The sequence below is a fragment of the Macrobrachium nipponense genome, chromosome 32, assembly GCF_015104395.2.
Source record: "Macrobrachium nipponense isolate FS-2020 chromosome 32, ASM1510439v2, whole genome shotgun sequence".
NCBI lineage: Eukaryota > Metazoa > Arthropoda > Malacostraca > Decapoda > Palaemonidae > Macrobrachium > Macrobrachium nipponense.
In genome coordinates this window covers 38,007,648-38,030,982 of record NC_061094.1, presented here as the reverse complement: position 1 = coordinate 38,030,982, position 23,335 = coordinate 38,007,648, and the positions used below count along the sequence as shown (strand labels likewise).

Below are 23,335 nucleotides of genomic sequence, written 5' to 3'. Positions count from 1 at the left end.
AAACAGAACAGCGGTAAGAAAATATGCAAAGGAGTTTAGGATTCTGTTATTATTATTTACTTAAATTTCAGTGATATGATTAGCCCTTACGACTTGTAGATCATGGGATGAGAGTGTTTAGTACATGTCAACTCAGCATCCTACGTCTCACCCTTTAATTTTTTTAAATTTAGTTATTTTCTTTTTTTTCTTTTTGCATACTTTATCCTGACAGTTTATCTCATAAAATTTTTCATTCACATTCAACAGCCACACTTCAGGAACACATACACACATACATGTGTGTGTACATATATACATATACACATTATACTCGTGAGGGTATTGGGAGGGGGGGGGGGCGGGATATGCATAGAGATGCGGCGACCCCATGGCTGAGTGGTGCAGTATACAACTCAGGATTGCCAGGTCAGTGGACTGCTCCCTTTATGTCATGAACCGATTTTTCCATTTCTTCCAAGCTTCTACCAAGCTTCTACCTTTACTTTTATATTTAATCTCAAACTTTTTACTTTTAAAAAGGAACAGATAAAATCTCAAAACTGCCATCAAGTAAGCTTACATCATACCAAGATGTGTAAGAGTACTTATATAAGAGAGAAGTACAAACTGACGGGGCTCTTACATAGGTGTGATGTTGAAATAAGCTATGTCGCTAAATTCTGCATCTATGATTGGATCTTTTTCCATGTGCACAACCACCTTTTGTACGAAAGGTGGAAAACCAACAAAGTTCATCAGCTCGATGTTTAGCACAGCTTGAACCTGCAAATAATGAAACGTAACTTTACTTTATTAATGAAAATGACAGACATAATAACAGTAAGTGTATGAGGATAGTAATCTAAACAGTAAGTCTGATAATAGTCTCGAAGTTATATTTATTGTCGCGTTTTCTCCCCGTAACCATCCAGCAAAGATAGAGCCAGCTGATCTCAGGAATATCGGCAAATGGATATTTAGGAGAAAAAAAATGCGAATTTAGTGAGATGATGACATATCACTGAAGTTAGACCTTTCAAAATATTCTTTAAGTATTTCATAGATAAACTGGCTATGACCGACATCATAGGCAGCTGCTGATACAACATTTTTTCGTAGCAATTTGATAAAGGCTTGTATCTGTGCCTGCCCAGCAGTGTTCAAAGTACATTGTAAATTTAATGCACAGAAAAGTGTGGGGAGCAAAGAAGTTTTTGTTGCAAGATTTCAAGATACCTTGAGAAGAGAAATATTGAGCATGAATTTTTGTCTGATAGTGAACCTGGCCCTTTCTATTGCTGACATGAGGTGCAACGTCTTCACTACCTCCCAGGAAAATATTTCAGATACGTTAGATTCTATATATATATAATATATATATATATATATATATATATATGTATATATGTATATATATATATATATATATATATATCATATATATGCATATTACTATATATATAATATATATATATGGGTTGGTGACGATTCGACGCGGCCGATTCGCCGCCGACAATTAGCCACCGCCAGTTCGTCACCAGCTTTTGGCCACTTGGGTCATTTCGCCACCGGAGACTATTCGCCACCAGAAATATAAATGCAGTATGTATTGGGTTTTTTCCCTTTACAGCTTTCCATTTTTTTAGCCACTTTTATCTTTACTACTACAAATTAACAAAAAATAAAAAGATGCAAAAAAAATAAACAAACATTTTATTGGTTTATGAAACAAGTTAAGAAATCCCTCAAGATATTCCAACATTGTAAAATGTTACTGGTTTACACCAAAAATTCATTTTCAACAATTATCAAAAATAAACAGAAATAAAGAAATAGAATCTTTAGTTCATTTGATAATTGTGGCTATTCCTTTGCGATATTCCAAAGCATCTCTTTCACCGTTGTATTCAAGAACATTTTTTTGTTATTCTTTCGTCCGCGTTTCGATATATGATTTTTTTGGTTGTAATGGTGGTGGACAACCCGCTATCAGCTGTTCCATATATAAATCTATTCCTTTTTGTAACTTCATTAAAGTTCCTATGAATTTCCAGGTGGTTGGGTGGTTATTCGATGAGCTGATTCTGCGTGGTTATTTGTCCGATCTTCATCATTTAAATTTGCTTCCACTTTGGCAACATGTACACTGGCTGCAGAAGCAGAATGGGTGTGTTCATTCATCTTTATCACAGCGATACTCTTGGTGTGGATCCGTCCATTACATCGCCCCGTTTGTTCGCAGTGCCAAATTTTGAGGCTTGGATCACTATTGGATGATTTATCAAAAACGTATCTAAAGCCATCGTGTTAAAACTTCTTTCCCCCTTTGTTAAGAATGTCAGTTTTGAAGAATTGAGGGAGAACGGAAAAAAAATATTAGGAAAAGAAATAATTTAGATTTCTTCGTTTTAAACACTATAAAAAAAATAACTTTTCTTTAAAAGTGTATTCATTACATTTAACAACCAAACAACATAAATCTAAACAATGAAAACAAACGACCTGTTTGTGGCGGCGAATAGTCCTCCGTGAAGAATAGGCGGCGGCAAAACGGCCTTGGAGGCGAACTGGCGGTAGCTAATTATCGGCGGCGAATCGGCCGCGCGAATGGTCCCATACCCCCTATATATATATATATATATATATATATATATATATATATATATATATAATATATAATATATATATTTATATTTATATACTATATATTATATATATATATATACATCTATAGATATATATATATATATATATATATATGTAATTATGTAAATTTGATATAAATATATATATATATATATATATATATATATATATATATATATTATATATATATATATATATATTATATATTGTGAGATATATATATGTGAATCATTTTTATTTTGTAGTAGCCAATTCACACGACTAAAATAATTGTTTAAATTAAATTACTGACCATTATGTTACTGACTTCAAATTCGAAACCAGGATTCCATTGGATGCGAGAAGAACAGCCGCCGTTATACCTGCAATGAAAATGAAAATATTTTAACTTGCAACTATAGAATTATGTATATAATGGAATTGTTTTATAATCAAGTAGATACTGTTCAAATGTTCGAAACCATGCTGGTAAGTTGAAAGTTACCCGTGAAAATTTGTCAACGTAGATAGAATAAAGATTATGAATAGAGAAGAATCTATAAATTGATATAAAGTTAAGTATATCTTAGTTTTACCAGACCGCTGAGCTGATTAACAGCTCTCCTAGGGCTGGCCCGAAGGATTAGATATTTTCACATGGCCAGGAACCAATTGGTCACCTAGCAACAGGACCTACAGCATATTTCGGGATCCGAATCACATTACATCGAGAAATGAATTTCTATCACCAGAAATAAATAACTGATTCCGCGTTGGCCGAGCCGAGAATCGAACTTCGGACCACCGGATTGGTAGCAGAGCGCGAAAACCACTCGTCCAACGAGGAACTTGTATATTAATATAAAGCTACACAAGCTGTAGTAGACTTTTACTTACATGACCTTGACATCAAGGAAAGCGCGTATTTCACCACCAACGTATTGCCTTCTAAAATCAACGCTCGCCACTTCAAGACCAGGGTATCCCAAATCCATGCGCCTGATATGGAATCTGGGATCCAGATCATGCATGTGATCTGACACCAATCCCTCGATGTAGTCTTTTACTGAAGGCCAGAATCCAAGGAGAATCTGCAGTTTAAAGCAATAATAATGTGATAATCCACTGAGCAAATGGTATGAAAAACATTTTTTTTAATGTTTACTCCAATATGTACTTTGAGATGGTTCCACCATGTGGAAAAAAAGGGGAAATAATAGATTTGGTAAAAGTACAATTCAGCAATGTTAGGGGGAAGGAAGGGAAGGCACAGAAAGGTGTAGAGAGATGGACTGAAAGGACGGGAAACGAAGGTCTTTGTTTTGACATCCTTTTCCATCTACCATTTCTTCAGAAATACCCCTTTCGTTATCCCGAGTTTTCTAGGAAGCAGTCATAACCTGAGAACCGGGAAATAACGTTTTCCTGAGGTCTCCAACTTTTTTTTTTTTTTTTTTTTTATTGAAAGCGCCACGTTAACATTCCAAACTTAGATAAGGTCGCATATGAGAAGTATCCATACTATCGATGAAAGTTCACGTTTGTATGCTATTTACTTCAGTTATAAATATTAGGCCGGTTATTAATTTCTTCGATATTAAGCACACTGGCATTCTGTATTCAATTAACTAACACATAAAGAGAAAACAACAAGGAAACGCACCAAATCCCAAATCAGAGAGCGAAATTCACTAGAAGGGAAAACAACCACCCTACGATAGGTAGGCAACGACTGAAGTTTAGACACTTGTACACAGGTAGACGGGAAACGTCGACGTATAAACATGTTCAAATCATGTTCAGTTCGGTCCTAAGCCGAGCGTGATTGCATAGGATTTGCGTCTCATGAATTGCAAAACGGAAAGAATGACATGAAATTCATTTTATTGTTATTATTATGACTTTGTTAAGTAGTTTGAATTTGTATCAGAATTGGTGCAAAAACTGTCATGCCGTTGCTTGCCATGGGCAGTCTGCTGGATAAGAGCATCATTTTGCCGCACTGAACATTCTTTAAGGCCCGCATACGGCCCTAGGGCTGCGGGTAGGGGTCCTGAGGATGCCTGAGGTATTCAGTTCTATGCCAATATCGAGTTTTTGTCAGCACTGCATGAGCTGTTGCTTGCAAGCCACAGGTTAATATCCAGGAAGTGCAAGAAAAATTCGTGCAAGATACGGGTGAATTTTTCCGTGCATGTAGATGGTTTCCACACTGGTGATGAGCTCTTTTGTGTAGTAGGTATATGAAGCAGCTGTGTTGTGGGTGATTTACTGAAAAGTAAGTTTATCCACGATTCATTAACGAAAGCAAGATTGACAATGAACATGTATTGTCCTAACTTCGGAGTATCGCTGTCAAGAGAAATTATATATATATATATATATATATATATATATATATTAATATATATAATATATATATATATATATATATATGCGTTGTGTGTGTATCTATATGATTTGATAGGGTTTGAATCTCTGGATAACTAAGAACGATGCAAACATATGTACATACCCTCCTTTTAAGCTTAATATGCATATCGGCTAACTTACTGAATTAAACAGTAATGTTATATTTAAATATTAGAACCTTGGATGGTTAAATTTCCATTATTATCATTGCCTTTAACTCGATGCAAGGCAAATGGCCCCTGAAATTCTGCCATTGATATCTTCCATGTGGTTTCTTTTCACCAAATTCTATCTCCTTTCTATCTCCTCATGTGGTCCCCTGTAGGCATTGCGAAAGTTGTTTGCAGTCTCCTAATTTGATTCACCTCCAGTCCCGCTCCCATTCTTCTGTCTTGCAGTCCAACCTCTTGAAGTGTTGCCTCTTAGAGCAACTGAGTGGTTTCCTCCATTTCCACTTTTAGATCTTGTACTTCATCTGCTTTGTTTCCTGGCTCTCTTTATATTGCAGCCCAAGCACTCTGTGTCCTTTTCACTGTCTCAATTATTGAAGTGCCTTAGTGCTTGCTTTTGACATCGTAAATTTGAAAGAGCCTTGCCAAATCTCTACTCATCTCCGTCCTCCCATCTCTTAATTCTTAACCAAGAAGGTCAGGGTTTTCCAACTCTTCTGGTACCCACAGAAGCTCAGTTGGCACTATCACTCACTGTCCTCCGAGGGGTGGTGCGAAGGACATGTCCCAGGCTTTTCAGCTTCTCAGTCTCGTCAGTAAATAGTTCTTCCATGATTTTTGTCATAGCATAATTTTTCACTCTTGCATGCCTCTGTCTCATAATGTTACTGTTAAGCTTGATTCTTTCCGTTTGGTGTTCCATGCTAACATAACTAGATATAAGCCGAAAACCACAGGAATGATTTGATGATAAAGATGAAGTAACAAGCGCTTTCATATAGTTTGTGTATATCTTTGGATGTGTCTCAGAAATGTGCAGAAAACTTGCAGGAAACTTTTCCAACATTATCTGCTTCTATCTTCCATGCATTTGCATATCCTGGATATTAAGCCCCTCCTCTCCGAAAGTTCTCTGTTATCTCTTTCCAGCTGAAAATTTTGAGTTTCACCCTCTTTCTGCCAGTCTGGCGTTCTTCATTCTTACTTCATGGCCGCATTTTCTTAAAACACCGATTCACCTTCACTAGCATTACCATTTTAACCATGTCTTCCGCATAACTGCATTTCTCCTCTTGTCAGTTCTTTTTGTACCACATATACACAGTAAACCTCCCGGATTCGCGGAGGATGTGTACCACACACCCCGTGCAAATAGGTAAAACCTGCGAATACTTAAAACCCCTCAAAAAACGCTGAGAACCCCCTAAAAATACTTTTACCTGAGTATTTTAATAGTTTTATCGCAAAAAATACATTTAGCCATGAAAATGACCTACAGTGATGAGTGAATATTTCTCAGTGGTAAATACCGTGAATAGGCTCATTTTCCGCGAATAATGTGTATATATGTTCCATAGAGAAATCCGCAAATCAGTGTAAGGTAACAATTCTCAACAGTGGCAGCCTTCTTTCTTCTGTTAGTATTGAACACAGACACATCAATTTCATGAAAGAGCATTGCTCAAGAGTCCATTCTAACACTCCAACCCTGGCTTGCTTAGCTGCTTCATTTCTCCTGTCAGTCTTTAGCACTCACCCTGCTACCTACCATGCTTCACGTATTCTGTGACCCACCTCGTCTTTCATCACATTTATAGCTTATATTTACAGCCAAACACATATATGAATAGATCAAATACATATACAAGAAAACCGATTCTATTCTTCCAGTCAAAATTAAAGATCATTCTCTTTCCCTCATAGCCTTCACATTTACTCTCGGCCTTCTCTCACCAGATTCTGCAGTTTGTACTTTACCTCCTGAAAACAAAGTCATACAGTTACGTATTCAGTTAGGGTCAACAGCATAACATCCACTTGGTAGATATATGCATGCGATCTCCGATGGGCGTACATTCATGCGAAAGTAAGCAAGTTAGGCACACACTCCTGATTGTTTCATTTACTGCTATTTATATATATATTATATATATATATTTATATATATATATATATATATATATATATGTGTGTGTGTGTGTGTGTGTGTGTGTGTGTGTGTGTGTGTGTGTGTGTGTTGTATATAAAGTAAAGGAAAAGAGGTTGCAATTAGTATGTCACTATGGTTGTAAGTGTGAAAAACATTCTGCATTTAGACCATCTGTGAGCAATGGCTCTCTTATGAAGGTAGTGTCTTGGGTCTTAAACAATTAAATTTTATTGATATGTGAAAAGATGGAAGCAAAATAGGAATTACCAGCAGTAAATGTGTCTCAGAGTCACATAGGTAACAGCAACTAAAGCACAAGCAAATAGACCATTGGATTAAGATGTTTCCACCTACCATATTGAGCCATTGGAGTTCTGGTTGGTCACGTGTAGGAACCTGTAAAGAATATTTTCGTTTTGAGTGATATTGATAACAGATGTCAAGCTTTGAAGATACACGTTGATAAGACATGTATATGGAATTTATACACCTATCAAGAGACTTTTCATAAAAATACTTGGTCGATCTAGATTTTTATTTCGATTTTTAAAAATTAATTTAGGCAGGTATTGTGAATTGCTCATCAGTCACCAGCCCGTATCTCAATCGTGCAGAAGCATCCATTGACATAATCTCCCTCTTTGCTTGATATGCTCTTCAAACTAAACCAGTCACTTTCTTCTGCGAATTCTAACTTGTCAAGAAGCTGAATCATTTGTACTACCTTCGCGATTCAGACAAAGTTCTGATGAACTTTCCAGTTAGAACTTTCAGACACACGAACATCCGTGATCGTAAATTCAGATTTGTTTGGAGCGCTCCGTCCATCAGCCGTAAGTTAAAATTTTGTTTTGCGCGGCTCTACTTAGTTGAAATTTCTGCCGCTTCCCCACGGTGAACAGCGCAGCAGGCAGCACCGTAGCTGACTAAGCTGAGGGCCTGAGGCCGGTAGTATGTAATAATGTAACGTACGTGGGTCCAGGTGCGGCACTAGAATCCAGAGCTGCGCGAGTTGTTAAGACTTCATCTCTTGTGTTCCGATTAAGTCTTGTGATTTATTTATCATGGCTAATAGCAAGTGAAGGTAGTGGCAGTGATAAAAAAGGCAAGCTATCTCAATTGAAACAAAAGTGGCAATTATAAAGAAATTAGAAAGTCATGAAAGTGTTTCGTCATTATAATATAAATCGCTCGACTATCAGCATTATTTTTAAGAACAAAGATAGAATTATGGAACATGTGAAAAGTGCTGCGCCAATGCAGTGAACAATTATAAGTAAGAGAAGGGGGAGGGTAGCTGAAGAAATGGAAAAACTTTGTGACTAATAGATGGAACACCGGGGACAGAGGAATGTAGCACTGAGCCCCATTCTGTTCCAGGAAAATGTTGCAAGCCTTTTCAATGACTTGAAGGTTAAGGCTAGCAAAAGCGCTGCAGGTGAAACATTTGCTGCAAGTGATGGATGGTTTCATCGTTAAAAAAAAATGCGCTAACTTCCATCACATGATCGTTACTGGTGAATCAGCTAACGCCGACAAAACAGCAGCCAAAAAATTTCCCAAGATACTCAAAGAAACAATTGATAAGGTAGGTTATACTCCTCAGCAAATTTTCAGTACTAACGAGACAGGCCTTTTCTGGAAAAATATGCCAGAAAAAACGTACATCAGCCGTAAGGATAAGACATTGCCGGGATTGAAGGCGGCGAAGGATAGGCTCACACAATTGTTGGATGGCGACACATCGGGAGACTTGAAGTTAAAATCTCCCTTTGTGTACCACTCTGCAAATTCACGGGTACTGTATATATTTATAATATATACATAATATATATATATATATATGTGTGTGTGTGTGTGTGTGTTTGTATGGTGCTTTTACGTTGCGTGGAACCAGTGGTTATTCAGCAATGGGACAACGTCTTTACGTGACTTTCGAACCACGTCGAGAGTGAACTTCTATCACCAGAAGTACATATCTCTCACTCCTCAATGGAATGCCGAGAATCGATCTCGTGGCCACCGTGTTGGCGCGCCAACACTATATCGACCACGCCACTGAGGCGCTGATTGAAGACAGAAATTTTTATATATATATATATATATATATATATATATATAAAGATTTCTTTGTCTTCAATCAGCGCCTCAGTGGCGTGGTCGATATAGTGTTGGCGTGCCACCACGGTGGCCGCGAGTTCGATTCTTGGCATTCCATTGAGGAGTGAGAGATGTGTACTTCTGGTGATAGAAGTTCACTCTTGACGTAGTTCGGAAGTCACGTAAAGACGTTGTCCCGTTGCTGAATAACCACTGGTTCCACGCAACGTAAAAGCACCATACAAGCAAAATCTGTCTTCAATCTGCGTGTCGAATAAGAAAGCTATGTTTGAAAACTGCTTTCTTCATGACTGTTCCAGAAGTCAAGCGGTACTGCTACAAGAATGGGATTCCCTTTAAGGTTCTAATTTTGGATAATGGCTCTGGTCACCCACTGCACTTAGATCATTTCATCCCAGAGATTAAAATTATTTGTTTACCATATACCCCCTAACACAACGTCGCACATTCGGGTGATGTACATACCAAGGTATAATAGCAAATTTTAAGAATATTACACTCGCCATACAAACAGGCTACCATTGAAGGAGGTCAGTGACCCAGGTGTGACCACCAGACTTTTGGGATACTTCTGCCATACGTTGAGTGACTCAAACATAAATGGAGCATGGAAGGCTTTGTGCCCGCAGTTTGTTTACAATGTCAAGGGATTTAATCAAGGGGAGGAGGCAAAGTGAATCGTTAAGTTTCGATGACATAAGTCAGCGCCTCAGTGGTGTGTCGGTATGGTCTTGACCTGCCACCTCGGTGGCCGCGAGTTCGATTCTCGGGCATTCCACTGAGGGGTTAGAGATGTGTATTTCTGGTGATAGAAGTTCACTCACGACGTGGTTCGGAAGTCACGTAAAGCCATTGGTCCCGTTGCTTAATAACCACTGGTTCCATAGAACGTGAAAGCACCATACAAACAAACAAACAAAAAGTCTGGATGACATAAGTGAAAAGCTGCAACTTGGCTTAGGGGAAGAGGACTTGGAAGAGCTGTTTGAGAGCAATCCAGAGGAGTTGGTGGATGATGATTTTAATGGAACTGGAAGAAATGCAAAGAAGAAAAACTTGTTCCTTTAATGAAGTTTGAAACAAAATTGATGGCTGGGGGTTTACTCTTTTAAAAAGAGCTTTGACTATTTTTGAGACTTTTTGAGACTCAGGGACCAAATGTGGAGAGGTTCTCAAAAGTAGTAACAACTATCAGCGATGCCATGCAGTGTTATCGTATCATATGCAATGAAAAGGAGAAAAAAACAGTGCAAACTTCCATCGACCAGTTCTTCAGACTAGTGCCTTCAACCTCAAGAGCCTCCTTCCCCAAGACGACATTGACGGTGACGACTGGCCAGCCGTCCCTGCAATTCCACACTGCCTCTCCTCCTCTCATCATCCATCACGTGAGTCAAGCGTACAACACCAGTTTCAAAGTTAAGAAAAACAGTTGTACTTTACTGTATTATTACCATAATCTTACTCTAATGGGCGTTATGTCTGTCCGTCCGTGCTGGTCCGATGGGCATGAAACTTGGCAAGGTTATAGTGGGGACCCCTAAGATGGTTTATAATGGGGTTTCATCCTCCCTCCCCCCCACCCCCTCCGAAGTGGGTAGGGGTGAGAAGGGATTCCCTGAAACGGTGCTGGTTATGTCCGTAGATTGTTAGTTTTCTTAATGTGTTTTAAGTTGAATGTATCGTTCGTATTAGTAAAACACTCCATATATTGTAAGCAGGTATTATCATCACAATTTAGTACTGCACTTACTGTATTTACGTTTTACATATCAATCGTATACGTAAAAGGCTGTATAAATTGTACTATTATCATCACAATTTAGTACTTATTTACGTTTCATGTATTATGTATTACTTATTCACGTTTCATGTATTATTTGTCGATAAGATACTCTATAAAGTGCAGTACAACACTAGTATTTTGTTTTATGATGAAAAAGCATAAATAGTACTGTACATATTGACACTGCGTCTATCAAGTTGTACTTACAAACAATTCGAGGTACGAATAGGCGTTCAGAGCGTAACTTGTTCTTAAGTAGAGGAGCGTCTGTACTCTAAATCATTTAACTGTCAATTTTATTGCGATCTTGATTTTGTTATATACATAACAATAAACAAACTTTTCCTTTACTAGTTAACGCCTAAGCACAATTCTTATAATAAATGCAAGAACAAATGAAATTAAAAATATCAAACGTCCTCACCTTAACACCCGTATGGCTGTGTCTGTACCATGCAACACATTACTACCCTTAAACAATTCTTGTATTTCAATAATGTACGTATATCTTTATCTATTTATTTATTAATTTGCTAATTTATTTTTTCTTCTCGGATCTTTCGTACATAGTGACCCCCAAGGGTTGTAATCCGGTATGCAGCCACCGTTGCAGCGTGTTGGGGATTTCCGTAAAAACATAAACAAAATACTGTAAATACACGAAGATAATGATCCCCCCAAAAATATTAGTCCTAGAGAACGACCCTCGAACTTTGTTGGGCTTTACTATGTACTTCCATATGATCAATAATTAGTCAGTACTTCATCCTATCGAAATTACAAGACACTCAGTAATCATTAATGTTGATCTTACCAAGGACAGCTTGTCTTGGTCTTACCTGATGGTCTCTTAGGCTTTCGATGTCATTGTAATAATGTTTGGCCGAGTGTATGATGATAGGGAACATATCCATGAATTTTCTCTCTACACCACTGTAAGAGCAATGACATTTGTTAAAAAAGGACTCTAGTGCAAGTTAAAAGGGAGAAACATCCACAGATATGTATGTATACATGTATCTATATTTTTTTGTAGTGTAGCCGCTGTTCGCCCTCAAAGGAGTTATACTCACATGGTAGCCCCAGGGCTCCATAAGACTGATCAAGCAATTACAAAGAATTCTCTTGTCTTACAGTTGGTCTCGGCTCTTGGCCAGAATAGTGCTTAGCACAGTGATAGAATATAAAGGACTCAAGACAGGAGGGCTCTAGCTCCAGTCCCACAACGACTACCTCGTCTCTCTACGCCTTACTCGCTCAGTACTTAGTTTTAAGACCCAGTGAAAAGTTTTAGTTCCTTAAAATTTTAATGGGTAGGCTTATATTTGTTTAAATTGGGAGCCAGTATGCTCTTCTAAGGTGATAAATTTAGTAGATCGCTAGGCTATGCTGTAGTTGCCGTGCTCTTTTTCTTGTTTAACGAAGTGATATTTAGCATTTACGTAGGCAATCAATTTTAAACTTATAATGCAATGACCTTTTTAACATTGCTACATAATTTGAAGTTACCGAAAGGGTAAGTCGGATTTGCCCAACTTCTTGTTTATGAAAAAAAGACGTGATCGTAGTTCCCATCCATGCTTGAATTACGAGCCTTGGTAAAGGCCAGTATTTCCTTTGTAGTATTTTATAATAAAACTAAATGGTTTTTTGATATCGACAGTTCCCCAGTTATCCTTTATTATCGGGGTTCCTTTCCATGTGAAAGGAATAGATTCATGAAGATCTACATCCAACTGGTATTACTCTGCCGTTAGTGACGTCACAGTAGTTGAGGAATTGTCGATACGTTTGTCTTTTCCTTAAGGGAAATCATGAGCAGTATCAAAGATGATCCCATGAGAGATTAACTTCTTGGAGGACTCGCTTGTTACTGAGCATCAGCATAGGGGTGCTATCCATGATTCCCAATAGGAATTCAGTTCTGTCCTGGATGTGGAATCAGGTGTAATATGCACAAATTGTTCATCCTTTGAACTTGAGGATTGAGAGGCTGTACAGTCTGCCCGGACAGAGATAGGTTTCTCACCAAAAGGCTTAGGTCATGGGAACAGAGTAATAAAAAACACAAGCCCAAAAATGAAGTTGATCAGTTGTCTAGATCCCCGATAAAATCAGAATACATAATAAGAGACAACCTACTAACTCACAGAGTTCCAGCTGGTAACAATTGAGACCTGTTCGGACAATAAAACCTCAATATCTGTCCCCCGAGAATGATGCTGACAACCCTTGTTTAGACACTTTAATTTGCATCCTTTCACTGGATGGAAATTATCTCATTAATGAAAGGAAAACTGACTGACGTTGAGCATATAAAATTTTTGGGACAGAGTGGCCTTTCCCAATACTAAATGGCGCTTGGTCCTTCCTTCAATAGCGATTCAGAAACTGTTGAAGGAGACAGTTATGCTGTTTAATAATATAGCAATGAAAACCAAATAAAAGCAACCATATTTATGAAAGCCATAAAAGCAACCTTTTTCCAATTGAAATATAGTACAACAACAATTTTACAGAACCAATAACCTCTCTGGGAGGCGTCAGTATTCTGTCTCTTTCCTTTTGAAACAATCAATCCAGTGAAGACGGAATTTCAGAATTTTATGATGGCTATGAAACAAATTTATGGCAGAAGTAAAGCTGTTTATCTCTATCTGATAGAGCTACAAAGGAATGAGCAACATTTGTCCACCCTTATAAAAGGAAGATAACTCCCATTGGACATGGCTACCCAGCAATTCAGGACTACTACGAGAAAAATCTCAGGACAGCCATTTCTGAATTTTATGTCAGGCTCCACCTATTAAAGAGCTTCCAGAGTCTTCGAGAACAAAGTTCACTGCAGTAGCCAACATTTATGTGGACCAATTGGGAGCACTCTGCAGCATTCTGGAGTGTCGCATTAAGGCAGGAAGCACTGGTGGCCTCTCACATTTTGCCCCCCAATGTAACCTCCCTATTGCTTCTTCCTCCATCTGTTGGGACCCTTTTTGAGGAGTCTGTTTTCTCAAAACTCACTGAATGAGCCCCACAACAGAATTGCAGAGTTTATACTATTCTTGAAAAATGGGAATCTGGGAAGCATTACTCTTGAGAGTTTCCTCTTCCTTAGCCTAAGAAAGGACAGTAATACCATCAGCACCCCTTTCACGAACAATACATTCCTAACAGGGAAAAGAAAAATAAACTCCTAGACTATATATTACAAGAAAGGGGAGAGGTGGAGCCCCATAGAACGTGCATGGTTGGGGATGTCTCCTACAGCATAACATGCAATGGGAGTCCTCCCCTTGGGAACACAAACATATTGTTTTCATAAATTTTTATTTATACTGTACCTCTTTAATGGGAGCTCAGGAATGAAGGACTTTTAACTGGCGGCTTACCTAGATAAACAGTAATCTGAAGAGCCACTTGAGGAAGAGCTGAATGAGTAGTAGTTGACAGACTGCTGATATGTTGCTGGGGAAGGCTCAGTAATTTTGCAGGCAAACCCAACTTAATTAAGGTAAGCCACCTTCGAATCACAAAGAATAATTCATATATTGATATGTGTGCCGTTTCCTGTTCTTTATTGCCAAACCCTATGAGTATCCGCAATAAAGAAAATGGTTAATAACCTGTGAGTATACCTCGGACCAAATATAATTTAGGTTGTTGGGATTTATTTATCAGGAGCTAAGCCATTTCGTCACATGTAAGCTCCTTTGAGGACGAACATTGGCTACGCTATAATAAAAAAAGACAGGTTTTGATATAAGAAAAACCTATTTTTGGTAGCCGCTGTGAGTCCTCAAACTCACCCTCTTTCCCTGACGTAGAGAGCTGAGGTGGTCGTTGTAATACAGAGGATACAGCCCTCCTGTTCTGAGTCCTTTATATTATATCACTGTGCCAACAAGTACTATTCCGGGCGAGACCAACTATAAGAGAAATCTTCAATAGTCTTTGATCTGCCTTATGGAGCCCGGGGGGTTGGGGGGGCATTGGGAGTGTATTTTCTTTGAGGACTCACAGCAGCTACAAAATATAGGTTCTATCATGTCAAAACATGTTTTATATATATATATATAATACATACGTACATACATACACATGAAGCAGAACCTGTTTGTTAGGATGATACACCAATGACAGTTAAAATTATGACATCGTGGAGACATACCTCTCAAATGTAGTAAATTCCAATTATCTCTCTCTCTCTCTCTCTCTCTCTCTCTCTCTCTCTCTCTCATACTTATCCTGATTACTTATTCGTTGGATTCAGGTTGCCGAGTAGAGACATGTTGTTAAGTAAAAATCGAACAGGATGTTAAGTACGCTTATTTAGGGAGAGAGAGAGAGAGAGAGAGAGAGAGAGCGAGAGAGAGAGCGAGAGAGAGAGAACATGGGAGAGAGAGAGAGAGAGAGAACATCTTACGTGTTGCACCATCTATCCACCCAGTTAGATTCTCTTGTTATCGTCGGAAGTTTTATCATATGTACCACCGCCTTCCCCAAGAAAGGGACATCGGGCATGAAGTCCCTTAGCTCTATCACGACATCTGCTACTATCTGGAAAATAATAATAATAATAATAATAATAATAATAATAACAACAACAACAACAATAATAATAATAATAGTTTTAGTGAAAATTGTTTATTTATTATGTTATCCCATATTTGAATCGCATCTCACGATACTTTACTTTTTTGGGCAGATTTGTGTTATAAAACATATTTTCAAATACTACCAAAAGTCCTTTCTTCCATCTTGCTATACACCCTCTCCTAACATTTGTTGCATAGGGTAACTGCAAAGTTTTCTTCCTGTTGCACCTCTCAAACCTTTCTAATCTCAATTTCCCTTTCAGCGCTGAATAACCTCATTGGTTCCAGCGTTTGGCCTTTGGCCTGAAATCTGGATTCCATTCCATTCCACTACCAAAAGTGGTCATTTATAAGCTTAGAAAATCTGGCATAAAACTTATTTCCTAACGCCTATAATTGATATTACTTTAAAATGCTGCCGATTTATATTAGGGCAAATTAATAGTTTTTTTTCACAATGAAAATAATTACATCAGTGTAGAATTTTTTGTGTATTCACAACATCGGTACGTTTTTAAGACCAGGAGTTCCCAAGTTTTTCTTAGCACGACCCCATTCAGCGTTTTCAACTGCTCGGTGCGACCCCAAGCAAGAAAAAAAAAAAAAAAAATATATATATATATATATATATATATATATATATATATATATATATATATATATATATGTGTGTGTGTGTGTATGTATGTATGTATGTATGTATAACTGAATCGCGAAAATTTGGAACGTGATGAATGTATACTAAAGGCAAAAGCCACGAAAGATGGTGAAACAAAGAAGTACTGCGACGCCTTTCAACTCAATGTCCTTTACTTAGTAGACTGACATAAATATGAAGATAATTTTACAAAGAAAGATCGTTTAAAAGAAAGATGGGGAATATAAAGGAAAATATGTACCTAGAATCCAACACACCTGGCGAATGTGTAATCTTCATAAAACAGGGTTACAATTTAAATGTTTACAAACTGCTCAGAAGCAATGACAAGACAATTAGGAGGATTATGCAGGGCGGTGACTGACCACACAAAAATTCCATTTTGTTAAACATACAACTTTTTTTCGCAAGGTAAACTAATTAAAAAAAAATACATTAAACATACATATACAAAGAAAGTATCTATAAAGTAACTAATTTGTAATTATGTTTGTGATTTCATCTTTTAAGATCGTTCTTAAACGTGTTACACATACAAGGATCCAGATAAAAAGCAGTTAAGATTAGAATTACAATTGGGAGTAAGTTGTATAATGGCGGATTCTTAACGATTTCGTGACAAGATATCTTTTGATCTCGCTGTTACTGGACTACCGTTCCAATTTATGCTCTAGGCGTTTTCACTTAAATGAATGAATATTGCATTTGATGTTTGCTAAATTGGCCGATATTTATAAACGAGGGGCAATCCAAACATGAAACTTTATAAATTATGTTGTTGCTTTCCTTGGGGCCAGTTTTTACTAGCATTCCTTTTAGTGTGTTATTATAAGAAAGGCTATGTTGACCTTAAAAGATTTTATTAATGATTTTATGGTTACTGAACCGCTAAAATAAGGCAAGCTAAGAATGTTCGTAGATGTATAATTCTTCGTGTTACTTACACTATAAAACTTTGTGGGCCTTATTATAGCAAATATCTAATACATGTGATGAATAACATAAATCTGTCCATATTTTTCTTATGTATTCAGTTTCTTGTTCCACATATTGGGGACCGACTATGCGTAATGCTCATAAAAACATAGAAAAAAAAAATTTATATTTTGATACTAAGATGGTGGCCTGAATAATAGACTTTTGTTGTTGGTTGGGTTCCCATAAATACTTAATTTACATTGAAATGGTTCTCTGTGTATCAAAACATCTAAGAAAGGGAGGCAATTGTTTTTTCCAATTTTAAATTCAACTTAATTGATGGTACCTGGTTATTCAAATTAGAGAGTAAATAATAGGAATATAAATGATATTTGGTAAATAGCGTTTTTCAATTAATTCCATGTATAAGTTTACTTTTTTTTTTTTACAAGACAGAGTCGGAAATTATCTGCTTTAAAAACTCCAAACACATACAAGTGAGCACCCTGACTTCTCAAATATTTTATACGTAAAAAGATTTTAAGTAGACAAAACAAAATGAAAACAGATTCACAAGTCGAGATACGCATTACAATTTGGTAAGTGGACAGGCATCTACTTTCAATCAAATTACTTTAATAATAGAAATATGTAAAATCTTATGAATAGATTGCTTTTATCTCTTTGTTTATTGTTATTTTCCAACCTTAAGAGAGATTTGCAATTTCTAAATATAGTCTCTTGTATAGTAGGAATATAAGTATAGTCTATATACTCACTTCTATGGCCGTAATTTCGACTGGCCAAATACCATATGTAACGCATAGCGAGATATCGTCTTTGTAACTGTAAATAGAATTTGACCAAATTAGTTAAGCATTTTGTATGAACACATACAATATATATATATATATATATAAATATATATATATTTATATCCATATATATGTGTGTAGTATATCCTTAAATCCAGGGTTAAAAAGTGAGTGAAAAACTGGGGACTTGGAGCAAGTACTTTTATTGTATATTATTCATTTTCAAGTTCACACTGAATATAACACAACTAGACAGACCTTTATATACGAAAACAGAAAGCAGGGCGTGGGGTTACAGTTTGTTAATCTGGGCAGCGTGTTCTTTAAGCAAAACAGGTAAGGAGAGAGGATCAAGGAACAATCCAGGATGGAGATTTAAATTCCTTGCTGACGTGGCTTCAATGAAGATGGATTCCAATAGATTCCTTTTGTGGTAATCTTTGACCCTTCTGATTATCGAGGGATTATCCCAGCTAATAGCATGGCCTGTCTTAAGCCAATGATCCGCAATGCCATTATTCGTAAGCCTCTTGACATGGCATATGTGTGCTGGGAGATATTCTTTACCTTTCTTTGTTTAATCAAAGCTCACTCAACCATCTGGCTTTTGTACCAACAATTGCTGCTGTAAATTATATGTGACAAATTCTAGTTATTCTGTGGTTATGGTTATTTATATGGTTAAAATTAGTTGAGCTCTGTTGACCATACCTATCTTACCATTTATGTTGTATTAATCTCGGGGCAGTGATTTACCTGTTAAACCAATATAAGATTGGTCACAGTCCAAGCATGGGATTTTGTATACCAGGAAGGGCTCCTGGGATTTAGATATCATAGATTAAATCTTCATCCAACCCAACGCTTAAGAAGACTAAAGAGAAATTATCAACCAGGGTCACTTATTGATACAGCTTACCTGTGGATGGATTTATTGGTATAAATACCGCTTTTTCTTTAACTTTTCTCATTCATTACTTACCTGAAAAGAGAGACAGTAGTCTCTGAAATATAATACTTATTTTCTATATTTTTGCATGTTTTGGGGTTCCTTTTATTTTTAGTATAGATGGATGTATGTGTGTTTGCATCACACACTTTTGCATGCATCGAGCAATTTCAACCAAACTTGGTAGACATGTAACTTAGCATCGAAGAAAGAATACTTGGGGGGTTAGACATCACTGGCACGAAAGGGGGTTGGTGTGGGGAAGGTGGTTGGAAGGGTGTGAAAATAGAAATAACTGAAAACGAGATATTAGCATCTAACCCATAGTTTTTGAGGTCACTGAGATTAAATGACACTTCCAATGCCCTTGAAACCCAAGTTCAGCCCTGATAGGGTGAGAAGAGGTAAAAAATAAAATGTCAAAAATTATGCATATTAGTGTCTAATCCATAGTTTCTGATATCGTTGAGATGAACAGACACTCCTGGTGCGCTCTAAGGCCAAGTTCAGCCCCAGTAGGAATAGGGATGAGAAGTGGTGAAATATGAAATGTCAAAAAATCTGGGCAATGTAGCTGGAGCAGCAACCTTAACAGGAGAGAGAGAGAGAGAGAGAGAGAGAGAGAGAGAGAGAGAGACGAGAGAGAGAGGAGAGAGAGAGAGAGAGAGTTTATCAGTTGTCATTCAGAGTTTTCCTGGGCAGCACCGGGTTGGTCAGCTAGTATATATACAGGGTGTAACACGAGTTTGTGCAAATATTTTGCGATATGAAAGACAAAAGTATTTTTCATCTGAAAATGTTCTGCAAACATAGGCATTTTAAGGCTTCGTATGTCGGTGAGGGGAATTTTAAAATAACCGTTATCATTAGCACTGCTTTCACGCGATGGAGGTCAGTAGTGGGAGGTTGCAGTAGCCTGGGATGTGAGGGGAGAGGGGATACTGTATAGAAGGTGGATGGAGCGATCAGGCCGATGTGAATGAATCACCTCCCAGTCAAATATATCATTTAGATTTTGAAAAAAAGGATGCATCATTGAATCTCTTTCCCTCCCTATCAGTTATGTTTATTGAACACCAATAAGAAAAGGAAAAGAAAAGAGCGCCCAACTGAATCTTCCCTCCATCAAAGGTAGACTTGCTTATTCATTGCATCTATCAAAGATTTCATATGTATTTTTAAAACTCTCTCCCTCTTCATCTAAAGTATTCATCAGAACCAGTCATAGACGTAGACTTCATCATGATTCCTGGTTCAGCAGTTTGGTAAGAAAGGGCCAGGACTAATCGCACACGAATTCAGTGTTCACAAATGAGTGTTGCTCAGCAGCGTTTATACTACTTGATACGTATAGCCATACATTACCGCTGTTAGCTAATCATTGAGATTAGATTACTTGAAAGAAAAAGAATCATAATTAAAAGACTATCAATCCACTGGACTCATTCACTTCACCACCACCCTTACCCGCATATCCCAGGCTACTGCTACCGACCTACATTGCGTGAAAGCAGCGCTAATGATAACATTTATTTTAAAATTCATCTCACTGACAAATGAAGCCGCAAAATTCATATGTTCATAGAACACTTTCTGTTCAGAATTATTTTTTTCTTTTATTCCCCAAGATATTTTCATAAACTCGTGTTACACCCTGTTTATATATATATATGTATATATATATAAAGCTTTCTTCACGAGAATAAGGCTAAATAAGTAACAATCATTTTGCACATCTTCTGTTAGGTGTATGTAATTAAAATTACTTACGTAATATTAACATCAATTAAGACCTGGTACCCTCTTCTTGTGACCTTGATAGATGATACCCGGGGAGCCTTGGTTTTAAGGGTTAGGTCAATGATCTCAAGCCCTTGTTCGCGGATGAGAACTTTTGCCCTGGACAGGGCAAAAGACTTGAAGTACGGCCATAACAATTGAAGGACCTGTAATCAGTAGAATGAGATAGTGTTATGCAAGTGACTACAACAAGTTTGAAACTAATGTACTCTGGTGTTCGCCAGGTTTTGTGTGACCCAAACTTAGATTAAAGAGAATAACCTTTTCCCTTGCTTAAATTTAGTGCAAAAGGAATATCCACAAGCACATTCAAACTCCATAATTGTGTTGAGCAAAAAATGATAGCCTAAAATCTTCTTCGTGAAATAAGTATATAACCCCCCCCCAAAAAAAAAAAAAAAAAAAAAAAAATGGAGAGACAAGTAGAAGGAATGCAACATATTTTCAAGAGTAAGAGACCCTGACGATGGGAATAAAATGATAAAGTCGTGCGATTTTTTTGCACAGGCCTGGTAATATTTGGCCAGCTAGGCTGCTGTTATGACCTTTTCATTGTCAAAGCTTGCTCGAGAAATAGTTGGCTCTGGTTGCAAAGCAGCATGAAAGTGGTTTTTGGCAATTTTATCATCTTTTTTCCCTGATTTAACGTCAGGCAGCTTCTAGTAATTGACCCATCTGTCCGTTTTTCCCTTTCTGTTTGCCATTTTCTGTCAGTCTGCATCAGATTTCGCCAAGAATCTGCAGTTTTCTGTACCTCTGGTATCCTTTCCTAATTCCGCAAACTTTGTTTTTTATTTCAACTGTCATATTGCCAAGAGATGTAACTACCATCTCACACAATTTCTGAAGTTCCTCTGAGTGAAACACCTGAATGTAAAGTCTCTCCTTTACTGTTATTAACTAGTAAAAACAAATTTGAATATTTGACACAAACACGCGACCATTCTTCCAGTAATGTATCTTTTTTTATGATCTCAAACCTCCATTTCATCCTTTTGGGTCATTAGAAGAATTGCTAATTTTTATTACTTTTGCCATCACATTAGCACCAGTTGTGACAAGTGAAGATTTCATATGAAGCAGACATGAAATTTTCTCGATAATTATCCTTGGGGGTTCATGCTTCTGTAGCTGAAGCCTTAAACTCATGATATCTCATGTTTGATGAGGTCTCAACTTTGGTTATTTAGTATTTTGTCCGATTTATGATAGAACTTCCTCGCTCTCAACCGTTTGTTTGAGTGATTAGGGATCACTTTAGCTCGAAGGAGTGGCCCTTTATTAAGGAAATTTAATATCCTTAGGTATAATACCTAAGTTTTGTCCAGCATTTGCTGACATTTTCATTAGATGTGTCTCTAAAGTAAGATGTAAGTCACAAGCTCCATGAAATATAATCAAAGCTTCAGACGAGCATGACCCAGAGATAGAAGATGCCTGTTTGGTCCATCACAGATATGGCTGAGTAATCTCTTCAAGTTTTTACTTTAAGAAACTATTGTAATTTCTCCCAGCCATATGGTTAATTCTACTCGCAGTATGGCAATGCTTAGTAAAAATGGTATGGTAAACGTCTCATCCGTACCCTAAAGCAATGCCTCCAGCAACAACCCAGACCTCACAAACACAGAGGTCACGCCATCAAGTCAGTTCAGAACACATCAGTCTGTAAGATGGCCAGGACGGGTAACCTCTGCCCGGCAACCCCAAAGCCGGGGTGATTTTGGAACTAGCACTGTATCCACGCTGGACAGAAGTGCCGATTCCTGGACAAGCCGATACCTTGGATCACATCGGCATAAGGTCGTGTGGAAAACCCAAGAAGCAAAGAAAGTTATGTGCCCCCGGAAGGGAATCTTTTTCTTTGAGTCTCTCTCTCTCTCTCTCTCTCTCTCTCTCTCTCTCTCTCTCTCTCTCTCTCTCATGTCATTGCTCAAGTAACTGCTCGTCTCTTCAACTTAAACAGTGTATCTACACTCCATGTGTAATTCCTTGACGGTGCAAAACATAATCCTCACCTCTTAATAGCAGGTGAGTAGAGTAAATGATTGCCCGCAAATTCTTGCGTTTATTCATTTATTGAAAGAATGTAATCTCTGTTATTCTTATCTGGAACTGTCTCATTTCCACGAGTGTTATTAGTGCCGTTACCATCCGAGCCGTGATTCTGTTTCCTGATTGCCTGATTGATAAGGATTGCCTGGTTGATAAGGACTCTTACCTCGTTGGCTTAAGGGACCACTTGCAAGTTGTCAGTATTCATAATTGTGACTTACTTTGATTGGATTTGCCTTGATTTACAGGTGCCTTGGGATTTATAAAGCTCATATTGTAAACAATCGTAGAGATAACGAAATTTGATGGTTTGTACCTCAGTTCTTGAACCAAGCACTTCGTAGTTGCTCAAGTACTACACTTGTGTCAGGCATGTATGTGTGCGCGTGTGTATGTATGTTTACAGGTTAGGTCAGGAAACTATATAAGTGGAAAAACTGATCAAAGTTGCCTGGGTAAAGATTTCACGGTTATATTTGTAAAGTGTGACAGGCATTAGTAAGATCGTTAGTGTAACAC

The 23,335-nt window shown here is 37.5% G+C and overlaps 1 protein-coding gene across 1 annotated transcript in view; it reads right to left on the bottom strand.

Annotated features, from left to right (window-relative positions):
* The window catches only part of LOC135207347 (uncharacterized), a 29,672-nt gene that overhangs the window by 2,406 nt on the left and 3,931 nt on the right, over positions 1-23,335 (bottom strand). The window contains exons 4-11 of the mRNA XM_064239076.1: positions 20,732-20,907; positions 17,977-18,043; positions 15,450-15,583; positions 11,866-11,959; positions 7,474-7,515; positions 3,505-3,698; positions 2,921-2,990; positions 626-765 (exon numbers count right to left, since the gene is read on the bottom strand). Of these exons, the coding sequence (XP_064095146.1) occupies positions 626-765; positions 2,921-2,990; positions 3,505-3,698; positions 7,474-7,515; positions 11,866-11,959; positions 15,450-15,547 (638 nt within the window). The 5' untranslated portion in view covers positions 15,548-15,583; positions 17,977-18,043; positions 20,732-20,907. The remainder of the gene's footprint in view (positions 1-625; positions 766-2,920; positions 2,991-3,504; positions 3,699-7,473; positions 7,516-11,865; positions 11,960-15,449; positions 15,584-17,976; positions 18,044-20,731; positions 20,908-23,335) is intronic.